This window comes from Anastrepha ludens, chromosome 3 (assembly GCF_028408465.1).
Source record: "Anastrepha ludens isolate Willacy chromosome 3, idAnaLude1.1, whole genome shotgun sequence".
In the NCBI taxonomy this organism is placed as follows: domain Eukaryota; kingdom Metazoa; phylum Arthropoda; class Insecta; order Diptera; family Tephritidae; genus Anastrepha; species Anastrepha ludens.
In genome coordinates, this window is record NC_071499.1 from 62,464,523 (window position 1) to 62,490,536 (window position 26,014).

The following is a 26,014-nucleotide window of genomic DNA, read 5'->3' on the forward strand; positions in this document are numbered from 1 at the left end:
AATTCTTCTGTTTGTTTTTTGTTTTTGTTCCATTTTGTCACACAGTGTGGTTAATAATTTATGCCCTCATAAAATGAAGAATTCATATTCTTCAAGACTCATTCTGTAAATGAGTTTTACAAATATAAAAACAATCAAATGTTAAGATAAGGGTTTCTATTTTGCTATATTGCGAGAATTCATGTATGTAGGCCTATATATACTTATATACCTGACTAAATAATGGTGGTATATGATTGCTTTCATTCTAAACAAATTGTAAACATTGTCGACAAGTATAACCATCAATGATGATTTGTCAAACTTTTTATATCATCAAACTATACGAGTATATACCCTATGCTCAGAAAGTACCGGAAATGTTTAAATAAAACAAAACAGAGTTAAATTTCAGGCAAATTTATTTTATCTCCTTCAAAATATGACCCGTCTGCAGCAACACATGTTCCAACGTTTATGCCAGCCCTCCATGCACCCCTGGTAGGCCGACGAAGGGATGGTCGCCAGCTTCTTCGTCGCATTATCTTTGATTTCCTCTATCGACTGAAATCTCTTTCCACGATGTGGTAACTTCAACTTGGAAAACAAGTACGGTGCTTGCACGATGTTATTTACTTGGTGTTTGTTCAAATAATGCAGCACAGTTTGAACTCGGTGCGATGGCGCGTTACCATCATGCAAAATCCAAGAATTTTTTGCCCATATTTCCGGCCGTTTGCGACGTACAGCATCTTTCAAACGCTTCAAAACAGATAAATAATATTCTGGACCGATGGAAGGTACTCATGGTGCACTACGCCTTGCCAATCGAAAAAATTAGGCAACATCACCTTCCCGGTACTTTTTGATCATAGGGTATATTGAAACCCCCATTGGTTGTTTACTGCACTACAGATAGCATACATTTGGAGCAACTTTTACTAGTTTTCTTCTTTTATTTTATTTATGTTATGTTTTTTTTTTTTTTTTCAAAAGGTACAGCTCATTGTCTAAAATTCAAAAAATTTCTCATCATTTTTCTTCCAATCCACCAGTTTCTAATTGGAAAACTATGGTGAAAATATGCAAGCCCATGGAGGAAAAAATTTATAAAAAATCAATGGGATTTTTGAGCGATTTCAAGCTTATACTTTATTGTCCTAAAATTTAATAAGCAATACAACTTCATACCAGAAATCTTGCTAGAAATTCTTATAAAAAAATGGGAGTATTTTTTTTCTTCTTTTTTTTTGTGAGACAAGAAGCTATACTTTTATGGCAAAATTATGAAAATTCAAAAGAAGATAAATAAAAAATAATCAAAACTGGTCAAAATGTTGACGTTCTGTCGTTTTGTCGCGGGTTGTTTGTACGCATATATTTTTTGGTTATTCAATATTCGAAACTACTAACACCAAGGCTCTCGAAATCAACACTTGCCTGTATCTTTCCCATTGGCAGCACAATTTTTTTTTTTTTTGGTTTTTTAATGAACAGATTTTGTATCTTCGACTAGGACCACCCAAAGTATGTCGTAATTCAAAGTTCGTTGTACCTACGAAACCTTTTCTTTTGTCATACTATCCCCGCTCATTAGCATTTTCCTATTATTCACTTGACTTCGTTGAACAACCAACCCACTTGTTTGGTGATTTTTTATTGCCCGCATTTACTTCCTATTCAGTTTTGAATGATTCTGTAAAAAATACTACAATAAAAAATACTTACTCTCATGCGCACGCAGGTAAATCCATACAGGTATACTCTGGTGACAAGCCTACAATTGGAGTAATGCAATGTCATGCCTTGTTTTCTGTTTCCTTTTTAGTCTTGCGTTTTTTTCTCCTTAGCATCAAACGGTCTTATATTTTCATTGTCACTGTCCACTTACGGTTGGAAAAATTTCTTTCTGTATGCACGCACGTTTGGTGTTTTATTTGCTTTTGGAGTTGCTGCTATTGTTGGCAGTGGCACAATTACCTTAAAAACATTTTAGTGTGACTAAGTAGAATTTTCAACATACGCTTGTGGTATAGGGTGTTTTAGGAGACAGTCGGAAAAAAACAATTTTTTTTAATTAATTAATTTAGGTTGCCTGAGGATCACTGCTGGTAGTTCTGGCAGTTATTTGAAACATTATTTTCCTAATTTGCAATAAAAGTATAGTTCATCTTTTACACAGAAGCCATTTGAGTTGGAGTGCCAAACTTTGCACAAAATTCAGAATCAATTTATCAAGTTTTCATCAAAATTTCCAACTTTTTAATAAAAGTGTTTAAGAAACGCTTGAATATGCCCTTTAAATTTTTGTATAATAAAGTAAAGGTTTCAGGAGTCTTAAAAATCGCGTTGATTTTGAACAATTTTTTTTGCCTATGAAGTTGAGGTTTTCCTCCATATAAAAAGTGTGTTTATTTGGAAGAAAATGCACAATAGTATCAATAAAAAATTGTGAAAAATCAATGGGCGATTTAATGGGCTATAGTACTGCACACTTAAAATTTTTCTAAAAATTCTTATTAAAAATTTAGAAATTTTAAAGAAATTTCGATGAATTTCCAGAATTTCGTGCAAGGTTTGGAACTTTAATTCATATGGCTTTTGTTAAAGAATATACTAAATTTTTATTAAAAATTTATAGAAAAGGAATTAACCAAATTTAAAGACAACCTTTACAATCACACATACATATGTAGATAATATGTGTGTACGTGTATTTAAAAAATATCACAAATTTGTTCGTAGATTGTTTACGTGACTTTTTAAATGGTACGCGGCGCTGAGAATGTAGCTTAGAACTTTTTATAGCACAGAGTTTACAATCGTACTTCGCACATCATGCATACATAATCATACAAGCATGTGCACATTAGGGTAGCGCATCGCTCTCCAGATCGAAAATTCGAATATTCCGCTGTTAAAATGAGGCGTGTTTAAGTTTCATAAATGTAAAGCTAAAATTAAATCAGTAAGCATAGGTTTTTTGCAAAAAGTTCATGGGTATGTTCCGCGTCTATCTGGAAAGGTCGAAAATGCAGTGGCTGTTTTCATGTTTTTTATTATTCTTTAGTTAATTCTGAGATTTATTGGAGTATGGCAAGGCCTTCAAGAAGCTTTTGGCTCTCATTTTCTGAATATCATTTTTTGCCAAGTTTTTTTTTTACAAACCAGAACCAAATTTCGAGAGCTGGAAAGAATGTTCATATAAATGCGTTTTTTCTAGAGATTACTTTAAAGTGGATAAAAAATATTTGGCAAAATAAATTAATTCTGTGTGATTAATCTTCTAACAAATACAAAATAAATGGAAACACCAAAAAAATGTATAGTCACTTCAAACTTGCACTTTATTGTACCAAAATTCAATAGGCTATAAAACTGAAACATGAAATTTTTCTAAAAAATTGTGATTAAAAAGTTTTTAATTTTGATGAAAATTAGTTGAATCTCGAATTTTTTTTTTTTAAAGCTTTTTTTTTGTTTAGAATGAACTATACCAGTATTAATACGCTTCAATGAAGATAATTTCAGTACACGGTGCTGATATGCATATAATTTTAAAATACTATTTTCAGTGACTGACTTGTTCAATTTTTTTCTATTGGTAGCAGAAAAAACCAGGTAGCAAAGTTTTTTTCTCAGAAAAAAATAAAAATAAATTTTGTGTTTAAATTTTGGTCTCACTGAAGGAACATTTTGAAAATTTCGCTTAAATTGTTGTTGTTTTAAAAACTTTTAAAAGTCTTGATAGATATTTTCGAAATCTACTCTATTTATGGGTTTCGTAAACTGCATATCCAAAAACAAATCTGAAAAATCGAATTAGAATTTTTTACATATTGATAAAATTTGGTAAAAAGAAATTGAATACTCTTCGACGCAATATCGTTAAAATATACTATTAATATTGGCGCCATATAAATATACCTATAATATTAAAATTTAATGAGAAAATTTTAAAATTTAAAATACAAAATTTTTAAATTCTTAAAAAAAAATTTTAATTTCTTAAAAAAAATTATAATTTCTTAAAAAATATTGCTTTTTTTTTAATTTAAAAAACAAAATTTTTAATTTCTTAACTTTTTTTAATTTCTTTAATTTTTTAGTCGTTTTAAATGTCGCATTTTTTTTTTTTCTTTGAAGGTATATATATTAAAAAAGGAATATATTTAAAAAACAAAAACTATAAGGTCCTCCATTTGTGGAAAAATATGACGGCGCACACCACAAATTGGAGGAGCAGCTCAGCATATACCTCAAAATGTTCTGTAATACTGCATACCAGAAATGTATCCAAAAATTCTGAAAAAAAGTTTCTATTTCTTTTAATTTTATAAAAACATAACTGAAATAACACAAAAAAAGTTAGTCTAAACTTATCAAAATGTGGTGCAGACTTTCATTTGACGCTCACAGTATGTAACTGTATATCTTTTTTGTTGCTCAGTATGAATCGCCAGCTTTTGTTTGTGTCGCCCTTGCAGAAGTTGTGCCATACAATCAAAATTTTAACAAAAGCAATTGCTCATTTAATCACAAATTTCTTTTAAATTGAAAGTAAAAAAAATTAAGAAAATATGTAAATCTAGAAATGTGGCACACCCTAATACGATATGCATTCATTGAGCCAGTTGATATTTGCGGCTTTGCATCAAAGAACACACAACATTCAGATGTACTTGTTTGTAGCAGTGAAAATGAGGCAAAAATACTTGACCAGTTTTCCGATTGCCCCATATAAATGTGTGTTTTCATGATTTTGAACATTTTCTGTTTTTCGCTTTCAACTGAATTAGTGATTCTAGAAAATGTCAATCTAGTGCGTGAATTGACAACTTCAAAAGTGTGTCAACGTATTTAACGCATGCGCACAAGCCTGTCAGGCGCTTCTTACTTGCAATTTGTGCTCATTGCCAGCAATGTTTCACACGCATACACAGCCATACACACCCGTGGATGGACATTGAGACTGCTTCTGTGCTTACGTGCTTACATACATACATACATGTCTACTAAGCCGCTAAGCGCAGCAAGTAAAGATGTTTTGGCGTTTGTAGTTTTTTTTTTTTGTTTTTTACTCACACCTTTTCGAAAGCCCACTACGCTTTCGCAATCTTACACACTTGGCGCGTTTTGTTTTTCTCTGTTGTTTTTGTCTGGCGCACTCTCAAATTTGTATGAACTCATGTCTTTATGTATGTGTAGGTATGTATGCATATGTGTGTGTGTGCATGTTATTTTTACTTGTCACCCATTTCAGTTGTCAAACTCAGCTGTCTGCCAAAGTGCTGTTCTTAACTCGATTTTCCAAGTATTGGCCTGGCTTCCGCAGCCAAATCGCATTTTCTACTTAATTTTGTGATTTTTTTAAACAAATTTAATGTAATTCTAAATAAGCATTGCGGGCGTGCATATTTAGTAATATAACTTATTCCACGCACACATTCAAACATATACAAAAATGGGTATGTATATGCACCCACACACTTGTTTATTTTTGAATTTTAGTGGGCGTGCACATATGATACATATATGTGCATATGAGACAAGGTGGCCCAAAATTAAGCACCCAATCGAAAGATTTAACATTTTCGTAAATGACCTTGTACATCAATCATATGTAGTATACAAACAGACAAGTAATTGAGCTCGTAAAAGTTTAACATCACTCAAAATATTTTTTTTATTATTTAGTAAAAAAGTTATTTAAAATCAAAATTCGATTATTAATTTTGCGCCACCTTGTATTATATACCTATTGTATGTTTGCACGTGTATTCTTGCCATGACTGGCAGTTCTGAGTTTCGCCTCGTGATTACTTCTACCTCCATCTATTGTTTGGTACTTAAATGGTAATTGCTTTGCTTGTCAAATTAATCGCCTCGAAAATTTGATTGAAAATTTTCAATATCCGTACATATGTATGTATGTACATATGCAAGTCTATTCCTATGTACAGCTGCGGTCAATATAATAGCCCCACGCACAAATTTATACTGACTCCGTTTACATCTGTTTAACTGTTGTGCCGATTCAACTCAAAGCAAAATAATAAATTCTTTGATGTTAATGGTTTATTATCATAAAACATTATTTGGTTTTTTTCAACAGCTTATAATATGCTAATTAATTTAAACAAAAAACTTGAGAACTACACAGTCAAAATAATAGCACTTCAGTTCATTTTTAACGAAAGTTAGTGGTCTTTGTTAAATTAAATAAAAAATTTCACTCAGATATCTTGTGGATAAATTAATTGTATTGCCGCGGTACAACGCCTTCCCATGGAATCCACTAAATGATTACATCTTTCAACTTTGATGGAACTCCAAATTTTTTGCACAGCCTCCCAGAGCCCTTCAACGCTTGTTGGTTTAATTGTAGATACACCCTTCCTTATGTCCGTACACAGATTTTCGATAGGGTTCAAATCTGGGAACTGTGCGGGCCACTCCATTACATTGATAGAGATATTGTTGAACCATTTTTTTTTGCCATTTTGCTGGTGTGTTTGGGGTCATTGTCTTGCTGGAAGACCAACACCAGCGACATTTCGTAGGAAGCATACGGCAGCATAATTTTATCAAGGATTTTTACGTAAACCGATGAATCCACAATGGTTTTGATCCAATATATAGGACCCACACCTTGAAATGAGAAGCAACCCCTATACCATAATACTATGACCTTCGCTGTTAGGTGGCCTACGGACAAAACATCTGGCACCCTTTCCACCAAAAAGTACAATTTTGGACTCGTCAGTCCATAGCACATTTCTTCACTTTTCCTTTGGCCAATTTAGATGTGCTTTAGCAAAAGATATCCGTTTAGCAACATGCTTAGAGGAAAGGAGCGGCACTGTTCGAGGACTACAGGCATTGAGGCTGTTGTCTCGAAGTCTGCGGCGAATAGTTTCCACGCTTGCCGGCACATCCAATGTTTTTTTGAGCTTTGTGGCTGTCATAAAGGCATTTGCTTTAGTCGTCCGTACTAACCGTTTTACTATTAAGGGTGACAAAACTCGCTTCCACGCTACCACGGGATTCAACTTTTTGCTCATATCTTAGAGCGTTTATTATCATTTTATTGGAACAGCCCAGCAATTAATTCCCTTATTTGGGAATACGATTTACTCTTGGACACAAATTTTTTTATTACTCCACGTTTTTCAGGGGAACAATGCTTTCCGCGACACATAACTATACAATTTTTATAATATTATTACACGATTTTATAGAAAGTATGTAAAAAAAATTTTATTACCTTCCATTTTCACTTTTTTCACAAAATTTTGCAAAACAAAATTAATAAAGCCTACCGGTGCTATTTTATTAACTGCACAAAATGATAAGATAATAATATAATAATGGTAAAAACTGTAACTGTTTTTTACACTCCAAAAAATAAAATAGTAAACAGGTGAAATGCTTACATCTTTCGAATCAGAATATTGCAGCTGGTGCTATTATATTGACCGGCACTGTATATTCACATTCAAAAATCCTAACAAAGAAATTATCGCAATGATTCAAACCGACCATTGACGGCTGTTTGTATATACTTGAAAAAAAAAATTAAACTTCCCCTAAATTCTCAGAAAGCAAAATATTTTTTTATACATATTTTTTTATTTTTTATTTATATATGTAATTCAAGTATCCCATATCAATTACTTTTCTTTATACTTTAGGCAATCTTGCGCATCGCGCCCTGCTGCATATCCGTTGTTTGGATTTTCGTTTCCTCCCTTTTAATCTTTAAAATTAAACAATTCTGTTTTTAATCTATGAGTCCATCTCATATATCTTTCTCTTTAAGTTAGCCCAAAATGTTTAGGTCAGTCTCAATTGAGTTACACTTGAATGATTTTTCTGCTTCTTGGTCACATTCTCGATATTCAAATTCTCAAAAGCAGTCAGTGTGTGCGTCACTTTTGCACACTGAGCAGGTTCGTACTTTCTGACGAAGAGCTTATAAGATAGTTTACTCAAAGAGTACACGAAAAGGTAACCTGCTCATTACACAGCAGGCAATTCAGAATACCTACCTACATATACAGTTGCCCATAAAAGTGGATATACTGTTAATCCGCTCATGAAGTTCGAGAAAATTCAGCATCAGTGTGTTGTTAAAACCACATCTCGTACGCAGTTGTTCAGTTCATTTATTACTCGAACTAAGTACGTTTTACATTGTCACTAATTTTTCTAAAGCCGTATAAAAACAAGTTCAATATTAAAGTTCAAGTTCAATAACCAATTAAGAAATAACTTGGTCGAGCTTTGCTCCAGGCTCGATCATCTTTTGATTGCAGTTAATTGTACAATTCGCTAACACTACTTCGTCGTTTATATCTATGGAAACTTAGTTCCCACGATGCAAAAAATTTTAGAAAAATTTGCTGAAACTTTTTTTTTTTAATTTTTATTATTAAGTTTTTTTAGAAGATTGCTTCTTTTTATGTGCATACGAGTATATAGTATGTAGTTATGCATCTGAATATGAGGGTTGCCTTTTATATCTTGCACTCAATAATGAAAGCACAATAAAATAGTATTGAAAATGGCTTCATTGTTTTTCAAAATATTTTACTTGGAAGTCAATACACTTCTGCATTCGCTTGAACCAATTTTCAAAGCTCTTTTGCCACTCAGAAGGGGATAACTCCAAAACGAGCTGCTTATAAAGGCTTCAAGCCGTTGCTTCAGTCGTTGAAAAACGCTGACCTCCCATTTTATTTTTGAATCGAGAGCTTGCATAGTTTTGTGGAGAGATAATTCGTCTTCAGCGGTTGATTCTCCTTAATTCTCCGAAAACTTCCGGCAACCAAATGGTTGGTTGTGTACCACTCAGAATTGACTATTTTACTCGTAAGTTTCTCTAATGGTACAGTGTCGACATGCCCAGATTTTCCGAATACTTCTGAAACAAGCAACCATTTGCTTTGAAGTGTTTCTTCCGCGAACAACTTTTGTTGGATCAATCTCGTCTTAGAGCACCCAAACTGTCCATTTTTGTTTTGTTTTCGGCTCACATGCATAGATGCAAGATACGTGACCTATTACGATGGCATACGAGTAGTCGTGCTTTGAACCACTGTGGCTGAATTTCTTCAATATTTCTTTACACCAATCGGTAGCAGGATTTTTTGGGGCAATTGTATAAATTTATACGGCATTCAACGAGAATAAATTTCATGTGTTGAGACTCACTATTTTTAACCTCACTGAAAAAGGAACAAATAAAGTTTATAAGTGAAAACGGTTTATGTAGTATTATGCCAGAAAATACCAAACTTTTATACGAGAGTATTTTATATAACTCCCTAGCTCTTTATATTCCTATCTTTTTATATGAGAGTACTAATTACTAGGTGGTCGTTAGTCGGTGGCCACTATTAGGCGGTAGTATTACTCGTATTAGTTAGTGCTGTTTTGCAGTTCCCTAAGATTTAGTTCATGAACTCGATGTGAAGACCCTAATATACATTAGTTTCTCAAACTTTGACAGGTGGCGTCGCTAAACTCAATCTTAAAAAAAAATATCTCACGTTCATTATTTATGTAATAGAAGCGAATGGCTAGTGGATGTGGCTACTTTTCGCAAGTTGAAAGCTAATCTATATATGCATGCATATGAAGCATTAGTACATATGTGGGAATTTTTTTCTGTGCCACACACCTGGCTCTCGTTGAAATTAACAATTTTTTGTCATTGTCCAAACTTCTAAGCGCGCACTGTCGAAATATCGCGATCGCACTTTTTCACCGAACAAGAAAAAAAAAAACAAAAACTCAACACTTCAATTGCCCAATTAGTTCACAGTGACATTTGCTGGAGAAGTGATCCACACTACTGCTTTCTATGGACTCACATGAATTTTCATATTCTCTGTACTTATCAAATGGTTTTTGTTGTAGATAGTTAGCACGCATGCGCAGCTTTTGTGCCATTTAATTTGCCCATTTTTACTTGATGTGTGTCATAATCTAACTGTAGAAATGTGCCGCTATTATTCACATTTTTCCATTTATGTAACGCAGAGACCTCGATGGCTTGGACGTTGAACGTTGGACGATGGACGTGTTTTGCGTTGCATTTATTGCTACTTGGCTTGGCTGAAGCAGGTCTACTTTTTTCATGCATTATACTCTGTATGCAAATGAATTCATAAAGGAATGAGTGAGTTGTTTGAGTGAATTCAGTGAATTTTACTGCATTGAATGGGTAATTTAATAAAAAAATAAAAAATAAAATAAAAACATTTAAGGTTTAGTCCAGCACTTTACATATGCGTATGTGTGTGCAAGCATTTGTTTGGGTGTATCTACCCTGCAGGAAAATGCACAGGTGTCGAACTGATGCGCTTCTAGTGAAATGATTAAGCTGCTTCCATTGTTTTTATCTATAAAAATATGTAAGTAGCAGCTGGCTTTTACATGAAAGGTTTCTTGTCCGCCGCTGAAGCATGAATATTTCTAAGTGTATTTTTATTTTTTATTCAAAGGGGTAATTTTTGTCATTAAATAGAGTACACCACTTCCATCGCTGGCTTTATATATATATATATACAATAATTGGCGCGTACACCCTTTTTGGGTGTTTGGCCGAGCTCCTCCTCCTATTTGTTGTGTGCGTCTTGATGTTGTTCCACAAATGGGCCTACAGTTTCAAGCCGACTCCGAATGGCAAATATTTTTTATGAGGAGCTTTTTCATGGCAGAAATACACTCGGAGGTTTGCCATTGCCAGCCGAGGGGCGACCGCTATTAGAAAACACTTTTTCTTAATTTTGGTGTTTCACCGAGAATTCCGAATGGTACTCACGCACAAACCCATTCTGCTACGGCGGCCGCCGTCGCTAGCTTTGCAGCAGCCAATTATGTCAGCTCTATTTCTCAGCACATTTTCGCTAGTTTCGGCACTTATTTCACGAATATCAACTTCTACTTCTTGAATAGCAACTTCTACTTCAAGTGCTGCAACTCTTGAATTGTATTTAAAATACATAGTTGCCGTAACATTTTTTAGTAAAGTTAGGTTAGGTCGAAGCGGTTTTCCACTATGGAACGCACAAACGAGTGTGCTCCTTTCAAAAATTTTAGAATATCCATGATTTCTACAGTACTGAGATCTTCCAATTCATTAAAAATTGACTACCTAAAATGGGAATCTTCATCAGTATAGAGCAGGTCAATGGCACAGGAGGTGTGAGATCGCTTCTTCCTCACTTAGACAACTTCTGTTGAAGTCATGTGGTTGCACGCTCATTCTCTGAGTATGTCTGTCCATTAGGCAGTGCCCCATTATAACGGATGTTAGAGTGTTAAGACTGTGCCTATTTTGGCCTAGCAAAGATTCTGTGCGCTTAGCATTCAGAGTCGACCACAATTGTCGGGCGATTTTATAGATGATTTCATTCGCTGCTCTTATAATTTTCTGAAAAATAAGTAGCTTACAAGTGTGTAAGGGTCTGTCTATGTCATTGTCTGCGCACTCATTAGTCAACTAATAGGACTATGAATAAGTTCGTGCGGTTTTTTTTCGAAATTTGAAACTTTATTGACGTAAAATGGTTACAAATTTAATATTCAAAATATTGTCCATCGCTTACTACTACTTTTTCCCATCTTTCTGGCAATTCACGGATTCCCTTTGTGAAAAATTCGGTCGGTTTTGCCGCAATCCACGAATCGATCCATTTTTTGACTTCATCGTAATTACGGAAGTGCTGGTCAGCCAGGCCATGTTGCATCGATCGGAAGAGATAGTAATCGGATGGCGCAAGGTCTGGACTATACGGCGGGTGGGGTAGGACATCCCATTTGAGCGTTTCTAAGTATGTTTTGACCACTTGTGCAACATGTGGCCGAGCATTGTCATGTTGCAAAATAACTTTGTCGTGTCTATCGGCGTATTGCGGCCGTTTTTCTCGCAGTGCTCGGCTCAAACGCATCAATTGTCGTCGGTAGACATCCCCCGTAATCGTTTCATTCGGTTTCAGTAGCTCATAATACACAACACCCGGCTGGTCCCACCAGATACACCGCATAACCTTCAGGCCATGAATATTCTGCGCCGACGTCGATGTTGAAGCATGGCCAGGGTATCCATACGTTGCCCGACGTTTTGGATTGTCGTAATGGACCCACTTTTCATCGCCAGTCACAATTCGATGCAAAAAACCCTTTCTTTTGTGCCGTTGAAGCAGTTGTTCGCATGCCATAAAACGGCGTTCAACGTCTCTTGGCTTCAATTCATACGGCACCCAATGGCCTACCTTTCGGATCATTCCCATGGCTTTTAAACGTTTGGAAATGGTTGATTGATCAACTCCCAAAGTTTTTGCAACCTCTTCTTGCGTTTGAGCCGGATCTTGATCGAGCAATTCCTCCAATTCGGTATCCATGAACTTTGGCGGCGCACCCTCGCGTTCTTCGTCTTCCAAGCCAAAATCACCACTTTTAAAGCGTGCAAACCACTTCTGGCACGTTCGCTCAGATAGAGCATGCTCACCATAAACTTCCACCAAGATACGATGACTTTCGGCTGCTTTTTTCTTCATATTAAAATAATGAAGAAGAATTCCCCGCAAAAACACATTATTTGGCACGAAATTCGACATTTTCAAGTGTGGTAAAAATATTGTTGTTTACGCTTCAAATAAAAAACTTATACTGACGTTTGTGCCTTACGACAGTAGCTCTCCAATGAATGTTTGGAAATGTGGATCGATGGAATAATAATCAAGTTACGCCATCTGTTGTAAAACCGCACGAACTTATAAATAGACCTATTAGTTGCTGAGTCTCGCTAGTTCAGTAGCCCCACCTGCCACAATGACGAGGAACCCATGCTACGTTTAAGTGAAATGACTCAGCCGTCTCGTTAAGAGGAGTGTAGGATTTCATGGTAACCTTGGAGGTTGTCGATTGCTTTGTGAGGGACTTTAACGCCGCCTGGCTACCAGTCTTAATGCTCTACATGATCTCCCTGTATCGCTTCACACTTCACCCGGAGTAGCGGCTTTTATTATTGCCATCATTTCAGCCGGAAAAACACCATAGTTGTCGGGAAGCCGAAATCTGAAGAAGATCAGTGAGTGCTTCTCACAAAATATAGTCTAAGGGAGTCAAATCGCAACTGCTTCTAGAAGGCTAATTGATATCATCCTTACCTCAGATTATTCGGCTTTCGAAGGCAGTGCGTAAAAAATCAAATGTGAGGTGAGATGTGTGAAACCAAATGTCGCCTAGGTCATCCTGCTTTTTGGGAAACAATAAATCGGTCAGATTTGACTCATTAAAAAAACAAAAATTGTACTTCAAAATCAGCACCAAGCAATCACTCGTGTATACTTCGGCTTCTCTATAAAAACATGGTGAATTTTTCGACCTTCAAGTGTTACATTACAATTCTGTTTGTTGACATAACCGCCGAAGTGAAAATTTGATTTCTCCGTAAAAATGCTCATCGTGTATTAAGTATGCTTCAGTCCATTTGTTTGAGGAAAAAACGCCGATTTTGTATTATTTTGTCTTTTGTTGACATTTTTGTTTAGCCATGAGCTAAATTTGTGAAGCAACACCGATGTTATGCGAGCTGTCAAACTCAAAAAACAATAATTCAAATTCTATAAATCTCGTTATGTCTCCAACCAATGTTAATTTCAACAAATTACGCCTATCTGCGAGAAATAAATGTGTCGCCCATTCCCCATTAGTCACAATACTCAGTATAAGGACATTGACGCAAAATTCTTCGGGTTCTATCTTAAGTCCCATTGATTGGCCAAGTAAACTTCAATTTAAAAATTTAATACACCCAATTTACATCCCCAATTGCACCATTGTTCGAATCTATTGTCCAACTCTTTACGTCTACTTTCTGCTTTGACGCTCTCGCTCTCTGCAAGCAGATGTCGCAACTCTCGAATAAGAAAACAGTTGGTCGTTTCTTTTCGTATAATTTTCTGCCTGGTTTTGTTCTCTGCTCACAGATGTCGCCACTTTCAACGTGAGCAATTGAATAACTGGTTCACATTTGGCGAAATTGTGCCAGCAATACTTTTTCAGGTTTTTCCTACAGGGTACCTTCATATGTATGCATGTGTGTGCTTTGTTTTCTTTTTTGCATGCGTGTGGTCAACGAACCGTGGTTACAATAAAGACACTTGTAGACCTTTTTGAGTTCCGCGCTTTTCTTGTTCGAGAGCTGTTTGATTTTGATCCACCATAAAGTTTTTTTTACTTTTTTACTTTTTTGTTTACATACAAACATAAGTCTGCGCTCACAATAATAGCAGCGTGATGTAGAGGAAATAAATGAATAATTATTTATTTTTATATCATATTTAAATTTTTTTTTTAAATGATATTTCAAACTACAATAAAATCCATATGACTCAAAGTTGAGAGCTTTGTACAAAAATTAAAAAAAATTCAACAAATTTTTAGAACAATTTTTTTCCTATTTGATCACAATTTTTAGCGTAGTATGTATTGTAGTTGTATAGCCAATTCAATTTTGGTATAAAAAGTGCAGTTTAAAGTGGTTCAAAAATCGCGTTGATTTTTGACAATTGTTTTTACTGGCGGTTTTGTGCTTTTTCTATAAAAATTTTCGTGCATTCATTATATGGAAAAAAATGCATGACGGTCCACAAAATTTTTTTTCAAAAGTCAATGCGAATTTTCAGTCACTTTAAACTGACATTATCATACTAAAATTGAATTGGATATACAACTGCATACCACTGCGGCCGGGTCGATTTGTGGGGAGGAAAAAAAATCGCACATTGCTCTGTGAAAATCATATTCTAGGGATCAAAATAAGAAACTTTGCCGAAAGAACCATACCTCTAAAACGAATTCTGATGTCCCCCAATTTGGGTCGAACTTTTTAGTTTCTTTTCTCATGTAAAGGCCAAAAATGGTGATATTTTGAAATGATTGTATGGGGAACCCCCTATGGGAGTTCCAGGGGGTGTGCCACTGGTATGGGTGGATCAGCCGTTCAAAGTTAGTGGGGGTGGGTCATACATTTGGATTCGATTGGAGCACTCTAAATGGGTCAAAGTGGGATTTTTTGTTCGACCCAAATTGGGGGACATCAGAATTCGTTTTAGAGGTATGGTTCCTTCGGCAAAGTGTCTTATTCTGATCCCTAGAATACGATTTTCACAGAGCAATGTGCGATTTTTAAATCGACCCGCCCTAAACTGCATACTGCGCAAAAAATTGTGATTAAAAAGAAATGACATTTTTCTGAAAATTTGTTGAATTTTTTTACGCACCTACCTACATATCCGAAAGTCTTCTAAAAATTCTGACTAAAAAGTTTGAAATTTCGTTGGAAATGAACTTCAATTAAAAACATAAAAAAAGTTAAACGGAATATAAACAAATAGTCAAAACTTTGCAATTTGTCGCGCTGCTAATATTGTGAACACAAGTGTACATAGCTGGCCACTAAAGAATTGAGTGATGAGCACTTTACTAAAATTTCCTTTAAAAAAGGTTCTTGCAAAACAATACTGTCAAAAGCCAGTTTAGCTACCGAGTCTAGTCCGAAAATAACAAAAAATGTATGCCCGTTCAGCTTTCGCTTATATTTCTTTTATATTTTCGCCATGGTTTGAGAGCAGTTGGTATTCACTTGTCGTACAATGAAATTGGCATTGAAGTTTGGCCACAGACCAACCGAATGAAAGTTAGATTTAGTCGTTAGCGCCAATAAAGAGTCAGTAGGGCGTTGTGGCTAGTCCAAGCAAGAACTGTGAAAAAATCAAATAAGTTTTGCGAAACAAATAATTGAATTAAGTTGTCGGAAAAAGCTGGTCATACAAAATACAAGCCATAATTTTTTACACATAAATCCATTTAAAATGTCGACAGCAATATAGACACAGCACTCTCGCACCACCAATTAAATAATCAATTAAATAAAATGCTAAAATACAAATATATACCACCGCACAAACTTAGATCACTATCACAAAATCCCACACCGGAACCCACGCCTCGCCTCAGCAGTAAATCTGAAAAATCCGCCTCATCGTACATTCTACAAAATTCTAGCGATTTCTATGGCAGCGCCAATTCGCTCGGCAGTACCAACGCCAGCTACCACAACACACCACAAAGTCTGCAACGCAACACAGATGCACGTGGCTCCAACAACTCTTTTTCCTCGTCCGCCGGTGGCACCATACGTTCTCGCAAAACGCGCAAAGCACCTCAACCACCTGCGCAGCTCGCCAAGGAGCTGTTCCCTGCATCCACACCGCCACCTGCGAACTCTGATCGGCAAACCGACAGCTCGAAAGCCTCTACACCCAGTTCGAGTACGGTAGGCACACCAAAGTTAAGTCGCAAAAAACGTCCCGCACCAGCGCCACCAAAACCTGCACGACTCGATCCTAGTTTGCTAGCATTGGAACAACAGCCACAACAACATCACACAAATGACACGGCGCCAAAAAACTCATTTAATTACCCTCTGCAAGGCGATACATCCGACTCGAAGTTATCCGACGAAGAGAAAGCTTTGTTGGAGGGTAAGCAGTTGTCAATAGACAGCATAAAGTTGACAAGTTTCGACGATGAGGACTTAACGTCGAGTCGTCGTAGCTCACGTCGCATCATACCGCTCGATGCTAGCCTGCTGGAAGACGAACATGACGCTGATGTGGGCAGCGCTGATGCCAATGGTGGCGGCAGCGGAACGTGCGATGACGCCAAGCAAAAGCAGCAGTTGTTGCGTTATAGCGAACAGGAAGAGTCGAATGTCGTGTATCGGCGTGTCATCGTACCACCCAGCATGGAGACACCGACGCGCGAATCGAATCCACTGTTCGATAGTCTACACGATCGGCAGCTCGAGAAGTTAAAGGACAACAAAGAGGCGCAAAATCGCAATCGACAATCACAAATATCAGCATCGTCCGGTACAGAAGATTGCGACATCTCGTCAACGCCATATAATAAATCTGCGCACGGCAAGTGGAAACGGCGCAAAGGACCGGCACCGGCATTGCCGATACCACCACGCAAAGTGTTGCAGATGTTGCCATTGCAAGAGATTCGCCATGAGCTGGAGATCATTGAAGTCCAGCAGCAGGGTCTCGAAAAGCAGGGTGTTATATTGGAGAAAATGATACGCGATCGTTGCGAGGGGCAAAATGGTGAGCTATTGGGCGCAAATAGCTCGACAGAGGATACGCCGGACGGCCGGAAAGCATCAACTAGTGGAGGGGAAAATGTGCAAAATTCGAAAGAAGTGGAAGATCTAATACTGCAATTGTTCGAGCTGGTCAACGAGAAGAACGAGCTGTTTCGCCGACAAGCCGAGCTAATGTATCTGTAAGTATTATTGAATAGTACAATCAGTATGCTTGATATTAATCCCACTAATCCCACAATATTTTTATCAATAGAGCAATAGTTAATTTGATCAAAATGAAATTAAATCAGTCAAGCAATCAAAAGAATTAAACAAATTAAGAGTGCAAACAATTCATTCAGAATGCTGGTAAAATTTGACTCCTATCAATTAACTATTTAGTGAATAGAATGCCTGTGCCCTACACCACGAGATCCTTTGCCTTGCGTCCGATGAAAGAGAGAAAAACATCCATAGATGCGTAGAGTACAATAGCTTTTTTTTTTAACAAAAACTCTAACGAGGTGCGTTCCTAAGTAAACAGTACTTTTTTTGTTAAAAGAGAACCACAAACACCGAATCGATTTACTATATTTTATTCCAAAAACGTCCGATTTTAAGGGGGGGGTAGGGTTAATTCCACTAAAAATATGCACTTATTTATGAATTTTTTTTGGAAAGATGATTCATGTAAATTTATTTATCCAATTAGTATACTGTAAACTCATATTTCAAAAATATTTTCAAAAATTTTCACAAGAAAATATACAAAATTGAGCCGTTGACAGCAGATCTACGCAGACGTCTCGAAAAAAAGGCAATTTGCCGTGGACAGTTTTTCCCAGCATTGGATCATCTGAAATCAAAAAATCAAAGAGTTTTCATTAGGTAATCAATTGTCCGAGGTAACCCTGTCGAGTTTTTATTAAAAAAAATTTTTTTTTCAATTTTTTTTAACATTTGAAGTAGAAGTGCGATGTTTAGCGATAAATCGCATAATATTGTTTATTGTAAAATAAATAAAAATTGAAAAAAAGAAAAAACCTCCCAGCGTTACCTCGGTAATTATGTAAAGAAAGTGTGTACAAAATTTCAGGAAGATCGGTTGAGTAGATTCAGAGAAAAAGTGTCCACCGACTTGAAAAACGTCGTTTTCCAGAAAATCGATTTAAAGTTCGACCATAGCAGGTAGCCGAGTCGGAGCAGCCAACGGTTATAATGCTCTAACTTTGTGAGTTTTGCACCGATTGACTTAAAATTTGGACAGAACATTCTTGAGATTATGCACATTCATTTTCTCAAATAAACCAAAATCGATTTTTTTTTACCCTAAAAACCCTACCCCTTAACTCAATAACGCGATACCAGTGGTATTATTTTATGTCCACTTCCCTTAGATCGTCAGCTGGAATCGGGGGTCGGTACAAACTTGTTAAATGGCTTCTACGTTCACAAAACCCTTGCTTACATTCATTGATAAACGCATTTTAACGAGAATATCAAAAGACATACTTATGATACAAAAACAGCTGCAATCGAAGAATGGGGACCGTGAAAATGCGAGTCTTTGTGAATAATCCTTCGACGAGTTCGCGAAGTCGACACGTTCGGTATTCCAAATGAATGCCAAAACATCAAAATAAATTGTTACAGAAGATTACCAAATCCTGCGCATGTTAGCCATCAGCGTCCCTGTCGGTGCCAACCTTACTTACGGCGGGGCCAATAAAAGAGCTGTTTCGTTGATGGCGGACCAAAGTCAAAGTGATGTTGTGATGAGTTTGTTTGAGGGGGCGGCAACTTGTTAAATGATTAGTGTCATGCGCAATTTTTCCTTAAGCTGCACATTCATTGTGTAAATCGGGATAAATTCTTGGTAGGTTGGCTTGAGCCTCAGCAATATCTCTAAACTAATCGACACAGAACAACTCAGGTTTCACGTATAAGCTGAAGTTCTTTCCCTGAAATGGTTACTGATAGCGACTGATTAAAAAGAGAAACCTTAGTAAAGATGGTAATGGCCTCACGATAAATGTCGCTCAAGGCTCCTCGATATCCCGCCAGGTACAACAGTGAATTTTCGGCGATGTTGTTTCTTGAGTAACTTCACAGTTTTACATCAGAAGGCATCCCATTGTGCCGTGTACCTTAGTGTCCTATTCTGACTGGTCAGTAGATTCATTTAAAGCGTGCTGCTACTATATTACTACTCGGCAACCAAATAAGCGCTGCATAATCCAGAATCGGTCGCGCCACCTCTGTAGTCAAATGGGTTGGTGCGTGACTACCATTCGGAATTCGGAAAATGTAAGTTCGAATCTCCGTGAAACACCGAAATGAAGAAAACGTTTTTTTTCTAATAGCGGTCGCCCCTCGGCAGGCAATATCACACCCCCGAGTGTATTTTTGCCATGAAAAAGCTCCTCATAAAAATATCTGCCGTTCGGAGTCAGCTTAAAATTGTAGGTCCCTACATTTCTGAAACAACATCAAGACGCACGCCACAAGTAGGAGGAGGAGCTCGGACAATCACACAAAAAAACAAGATGTAAGCGCCAATTATATATAATCTAGAATTGTTCGGCTGAATACCGATTTTTATTTGACTTCTTGAAATGCGCAATACTTTGAAGCGCCTTCGTTCAGAGCCTTCGCTGATATTAACTGAAGTCGCGCCCGGCATTTTGCCCTTTATCTAGTATAACACAAAATGGGAATAGGAAGGTTCCGACGATAGATTCTGGCAGAGAGAACAAAAAAAAAACTCTACGTGTATCGACGATTTGTAAGCTAGTAACTAAACATTTTTTCAAGGCATCAAAATTCTCGCCTTTTGTGCATTTTTATGTTAAAACGTTATAAGAAATTATGTGCTACTTACATTTTAGATGTATGATGACTTCATCTGTTTTATGTAAAAAATTACGGGTAACAATTTTCTGGTACATTTTAACCCTCTAACTCCTTTATAGATGAGTCGTTTTGTTTGTTTCTTTTTTGTGAAAGTGCAAAAATTGTTCATAACAGAGGGATATAACGGGTGAAAATGTGGAACAAAAATATTTGCCATAAAATTCTATCATAAGCCTCTTAAAACACCAAAGCTTAATAATCGACTTAAACGCCAAAAATACGTCGAAATAGAAAATGTGTGAGGGTTAATTTCTTTAGTATTTAGTGAAATGATTGGTTTGGTATTTTATTATATTATTTAATTTTTTTGTATATTATTTTTTTTTTTTTTGTTTTGTTTGCTCCCCTCTACCAGAATCCATTGCTGGAACATTGTATTTTTTGTTTTTTTTTTTTTGGAAAAGTTTTTTTTTTTCTTACAGTGTTATTGATGATCTATGAGCTCAGTACCATATCTAAAACGCCTATACCAGTTATGAGCGCTGTGACAGAATAAATTTGGTTCATCAATGGAAATGTTTCGTTCAAGGCGTACGAAATTCAAAACAAAACTTACTATTACTATTAGCTCTTTGTTCGATGCTATTTCATGCCTGTCACTTCGGTGCAGTAGCATCACCTCTATTCGTTCAATTCTCTTTAGCACCACAGAGGATAGGAAGCTAACTTCCGAGACAGAGCAAACAGATGGGCGTACTACTAAATATGTTTATGTTTGAGTACTTTAGAACGCACCTCGTATAAGGTGGCACAAAATTAATCATCCAATTTTGTTTTCAAATAACTTTTTCGTAATTAAAAAAAAAAATATTTTGAGTGATGGAAATCTTTTACGCGCTCCCATTGGTTGTTTGTTTGTGTGACTGTTGTGACTGTCATATGACGTAATTTGCAAAAATTATAAATCTTCCGTTAGGGTGATTAATTTTGCGCCACCTTGTATTATATTGAATGAGCACAAATTTGATTTAGGCCGATTAAACCATGGCTATGTATTGATCCATCAATGTAAATGCAAGCAAGCTGCCCGATCTTCTAGCAAAATATCAATTGCATCGCAGGCAAGGGCGGCCTTACTTTTTGTACTCTCACATCGGCAAGTGGTGTAGAGCATCTTCACTTACCTTCACATAGAAGCATAAATGAATTAAGTTTTAATTGAAATCACCATTTTTATCTGCCCTTCAACAGTCGTCGCCAGCATCGCTTGGAGCAGGAACAGGCCGATTTGGAGTACGAAATACGAGTGCTAATGGCACAGCCGGAACGCAATAAAACCGATTCCGATAAAGCGCGCGAAGAGACGCTCATTGCTCGTCTGGTGGAGGTGGTGCAATTGCGGAATGAGGTGGTGGAGTGTCTGGAAATGGATCGATTGCGTGAAGCCGAAGAAGATTTGGTAAGTTTGGGTTAATGTAGAATTCCCATTTTGTTTTGATTCGTAAATATTATACTTTGTGGTGCAAATTTGAATAATTTGATTTAACTTTTCATTTATACAGAGTATTAAACAACGCTTAGAAATGCATACAGCGCAGCGTGAAGAGGATACCGATTCGAGAAAAATCACAGCGAAGCTGTCCAAGAAGGAGAAAAAGAAACAAAAGGAATCAAAAAAGCTGAGCAAAAGCAAGAAAATTGATGCGGACAAGGTTTGTTAGCTTGCAATGATGTTTTTACGGAAAGTTTCTAATGATATTTTTTGTTTTTGTTTTCTACTCTTTTAACTATTACAGGATGCTGACGAATCCGAGTTGGGTATGGACAAGCAGAAATTGAAAAAGAAAAAGAAGAAATTTCTCTTTTAAGAAAACAGACTGAGATGCATTTCTGGGCGTCGGACGGTGTAGTTTGGTAGTGGTAGAAGAGAAGACGTCTTAGAGTAGCCGTCTTGTGATAATCCTATGACAAAATTCCTTTCAAACAAAAAACAAAAACAAATAAATTTGCATGCAGGCCGAAAAACGATAGTTACAAACTGCTTGCATACGAAATGTGACGTCCTCTTCACTGCATCATTAATTTCGCATGCTTAGTGGAGACTTGCATTACAGCCTGATCAAATAATTCCATGCTCGTTTTAATTATTTTACTTTAACTTCGCAAATTATTTCACTTTCATTGGCTTTAAATGTAAAATAGAAATCTAGTTGGAAAAAGTTGTTTTTTTTTTATTTTATTTTCAATTTCATTGGCTTTGAATGTAAAATAGAAATCTAATTGGAAAAAAGTTGTTTTTTTTTTATTTTATTTTCAATTTCATTGGCTTTAAATGTAAAATAGAAATCTAGTTGGAAAAAAGTTGCTTTTTATGTTATTCTTTTCTTTTATTCCTCCATTGAAATCTCAGCATTTTCAGTTTAGTTAATTAAGCATATCTGCCTTTATACTATTTTATTGATTGTTATTAAAGAGAGAAAGAAAGAAAAAAAGAACAAAACCAATAACAAAAAGAAAAAAAAAAACGCGAATTACTATATTAAACAAAATTACTTTTAAATTTATATACACACAGTGTTAGTGGCATAATGTTAGTTAAATGTAAGCATATGTAAACAAAAAATATATTTTTTGCATGTATTATACTGTTAAATTAAACCTTACATACATACAAACATACATACGTACACTTACTTGCATTTTCTTTATATTAGTTTTACAATTTTGGCTTGGCTTTCTAAAGGCCGTGCCGCGCTAAAGGATGTCAAAATAATTTCAACCGAATTCATAGCATTTAAGGCAACATCGTCAATGGAGAATTGTTGGCATTCAACAAATTTCATTGTACATGTTTGTACATACATATGTACATACACGCATACATATATGCATATAGAAGTGTCAATTAAAGATATCCAGGGTACGTACATACGTACGAGTATAGGCGCATATTTGTGTGTTGAACTCTTTTAGAAAAAAACACAAAGTTTAACGAAAGAGACTTACACACATGCAATGTTACATGAAATACATACATACATATATATATGTATCTACACGTGAGTAAAAATATACCAATCAATATATTTTATGTTACCGAATAAAAAAAAATGTTTTTTTCCTGCATTAGTATCTACGTGCTGTGGTAGGTATGCCGTATGATGAAGTTCATTTATAATACGTTCACATATGCATTAATCACCTATAAATCCACCAAATTAATCTACCCGTTCACATATGGCAGATTACCTGCAAATTTTTTTTGGTGGAATATTTCGGTGTTTTTGGTTTCTTTAATTATTATTAACGATATGAAGAAAATACAATGAGAAGGAATAGCTAATTTAATTGCGCAATTGGCTGCTAATAATAAACAGTTGGAGGAAATCCGTATGCGACGTTTACTGAGGTTGCAAAAAATTATGGCAGCAATACGCATGGGAAATTCTATATTAGATGTTATAATAAGTAGATAATAAGCGGACAAAACGTTTATGGGCACACGCTTTTTTCTGTAAAATGAATCTCCAATTTATAATATTTAACAAAAATTTTATTAGAATTATGTTTGTATTCCTGTTTTCTTTGCAGGCATCCATTTCATTTAGTTTCTATTTTGATGTTTCTCCTTACATTCGTAATAATAATTATCGATAGCACAGAAAACACAGGGTTGTATGTCGAAAAGTATCGTTATTATCTAGGATTATTTTATAATCTCAGATTTTGGGAGAGAAATATTGTATGGGAAATCGCGCTTTTTAATTTCGGATTTTGAATTAAGCGCGAAAAAGTAGATCATCTACTTATATGTGAACGTATTATTCGAGAAAGTACATATTTACGATATTTCGTTAATTTTTTGAGTTGCCGGCTTTGCCTTCAGGTTGGCATGTGGGGCGAGAACATTTCTTCCTCGCAGTTCGTAGGGTTATACCGCCTATGCTAGGTCGTCAGACCCTTTGTTTCTTCTAGGAACCACGAGAAATATATGTATTTATATATTTATATACGATAGAAACTCGATACATGCACGTAATGAAAATCGGCCTCTGTGCAAGTTTCGAAGTTGTTGTTGGTTTAACAGTAATAGAAGCCCCGACAGTGGACAGTATATCACCGGTCGTCTTCATCTAGCTCATCTAACGGTAGGCCCAGGAAACTAGCTGTTTCGACGGGTTGGGTCCAGAGGGAGACGGGTGTTAGACGAATAGGTTCAAGGGGGCATGTGAAGAGGCGTTTAGTGTCGTGCGGAGCATCTTCAGCTGCGCTGAGAAGGAGAGCAAGCTGTCAAAGGTTATGCTCGGTCGTCAGAGCCTTTGTTTCTTCTAGGAACCACGGACAATATACACTGAAGAGCAAAACTGTAACAAAATGTAATACTTTCTATTTCAACACATTTTTTTTAGACATGTTTTAACAAATCAAATATGTTTTTTGCATAACTTTATTGGCATGTATGTACTCTCTCTCTCAAACCGGTTTGGTGTCAATGCAACAACAACAACACTAGTAGCAAGCAATAATGCAAATAAAGACAAATGTTACAGTTTTGCACTCACTCTTAATTTTCAAATTTTCCGTTATTTTTCTCGTAATTATATATTTGGTGGATTTTTAATTATTATAAACGTGACCGTGAATAAGACAAAATGTTAAATCGGGAAGTACAACGCCAAATAATTGATTTGCTGAAGAAGGGCGAGTCTATAAGAAAAATAGCTAAAAAATTCGAAGTGAGCCACATGGCTGTGCAAAGGCTGCGGAAAAATGTACCAGACGCTGTTCCCAGTAACAAAGGAGGCCGGCCAAGGAAGATAAGCGACCGCGATGCCCGCCATCTGGCAAATTTGGTAACAAGCAGCAAGGCGGTCACTCCCAAAGAAGCACTAAAGATGCTGGATATTGATGCCAGTCAGTGGACAGCCAGGCGCAGCCTGTCAAAACTGGGGCTAAAGGCAGCGGAGAAGAAAACCAAGCCAATGCTGACAAAAAGACATGTGCGGTTGAGGCGGGATTTTGTTGCGGCTCACCAAAGCTGGACAGTTGAAGATTGGGATCAGGTACGTCTTTATAAATGGATTATAAAAGACCTTTTTTCATAAAATTTCAAAACGATTGCAGGTTATTTGGTCTGATGAAACCAAAATCAATCGATTTCAGTCAGATGGTCGGGCCTGGTATTGGGTTAAAGACCCAAATGCAGTCCAGCCACATCACATCAAGCAGACAGTAAAACATGGTGGTGGCTCCATTATGGTGTGGGGCTGCATTTCCAAAAATGGTGTGGGTCCTTTAGTACGAATAGACGGTATAATGCGGAAAGAGGAATACCTGGCCATATTGCAACAAAATCTGCCGGGTGTAGTGGAAAGTATGGGTCTTGCTGCTGAAAAAGTAATTTTTCAGCAAGACAATGACCCTAAGCACTCCGCACATATTGTACGAAATTGGATGCAACGCCAAAAATTTCGTTACTTGAAGTGGCCTCCACAATCACCGGACATGAACCCAATCGAAAATTTATGGAGTCATGTAAAATCGAAGCTTGCCGAATATTCAAGTCCGCCCAGTGGAGTTAATGAGCTGTGGGAGCGAACATGCGATGTATGGGATGCTATTCCGACTGACTTTGTCTTGAGGTATACACGAAGTATGCCCAATCGTATCCACGAGCTGAAAAAATCCAAAGGATATTAGACATCTTATTAATATTTATTTTATTTATTGTAAAAAATAAAAAATGGGTTGAGTGCAAAACTGTAACATTTGTCTTTATTTGCATTATTGCTTGCTACTAGTGTTGTTGTTGTTGCATTGACACCAAACCGGTTTGAGAGAGAGAGTATATACATGCCAATAAAGTTATGCAAAAAAAATATTTGATTTGTTAAAACATGTCTAAAAAAAAATGTGTTGAAATAGAAAGTATTACATTTTGTTACAGTTTTGCTCTTCAGTGTATGTATTTATATATTTATATACCATAGAAACTCGATTCATGTACGTAATGAA

At 36.2% G+C, this 26,014-nt stretch overlaps 1 protein-coding gene across 8 annotated transcripts in view; it reads left to right on the forward strand.

Moving 5' to 3' along the window:
• The window catches only part of LOC128858082 (uncharacterized protein DDB_G0284459), a 73,544-nt gene extending 50,856 nt beyond the window's left edge, over positions 1 to 22,688 (forward strand). For 7 of the 8 annotated variants that reach the window (XM_054094026.1, XM_054094033.1, XM_054094027.1 and 4 more), the window contains 4 exons: positions 15,970 to 17,346; positions 21,251 to 21,458; positions 21,562 to 21,711; positions 21,796 to 22,688. In XM_054094026.1, coding sequence (XP_053950001.1) covers positions 15,970 to 17,346; positions 21,251 to 21,458; positions 21,562 to 21,711; positions 21,796 to 21,867 — 1,807 coding nt within the window. In that variant the 3' untranslated portion in view covers positions 21,868 to 22,688. Of the gene's footprint in view, positions 1 to 15,969; positions 17,347 to 17,420; positions 17,516 to 21,250; positions 21,459 to 21,561; positions 21,712 to 21,795 lie in introns of those variants that run through there. The other variant, XM_054094034.1, reaches the window with a different exon arrangement.
• Positions 22,689 to 26,014: the final 3,326 nt, after the last annotated feature.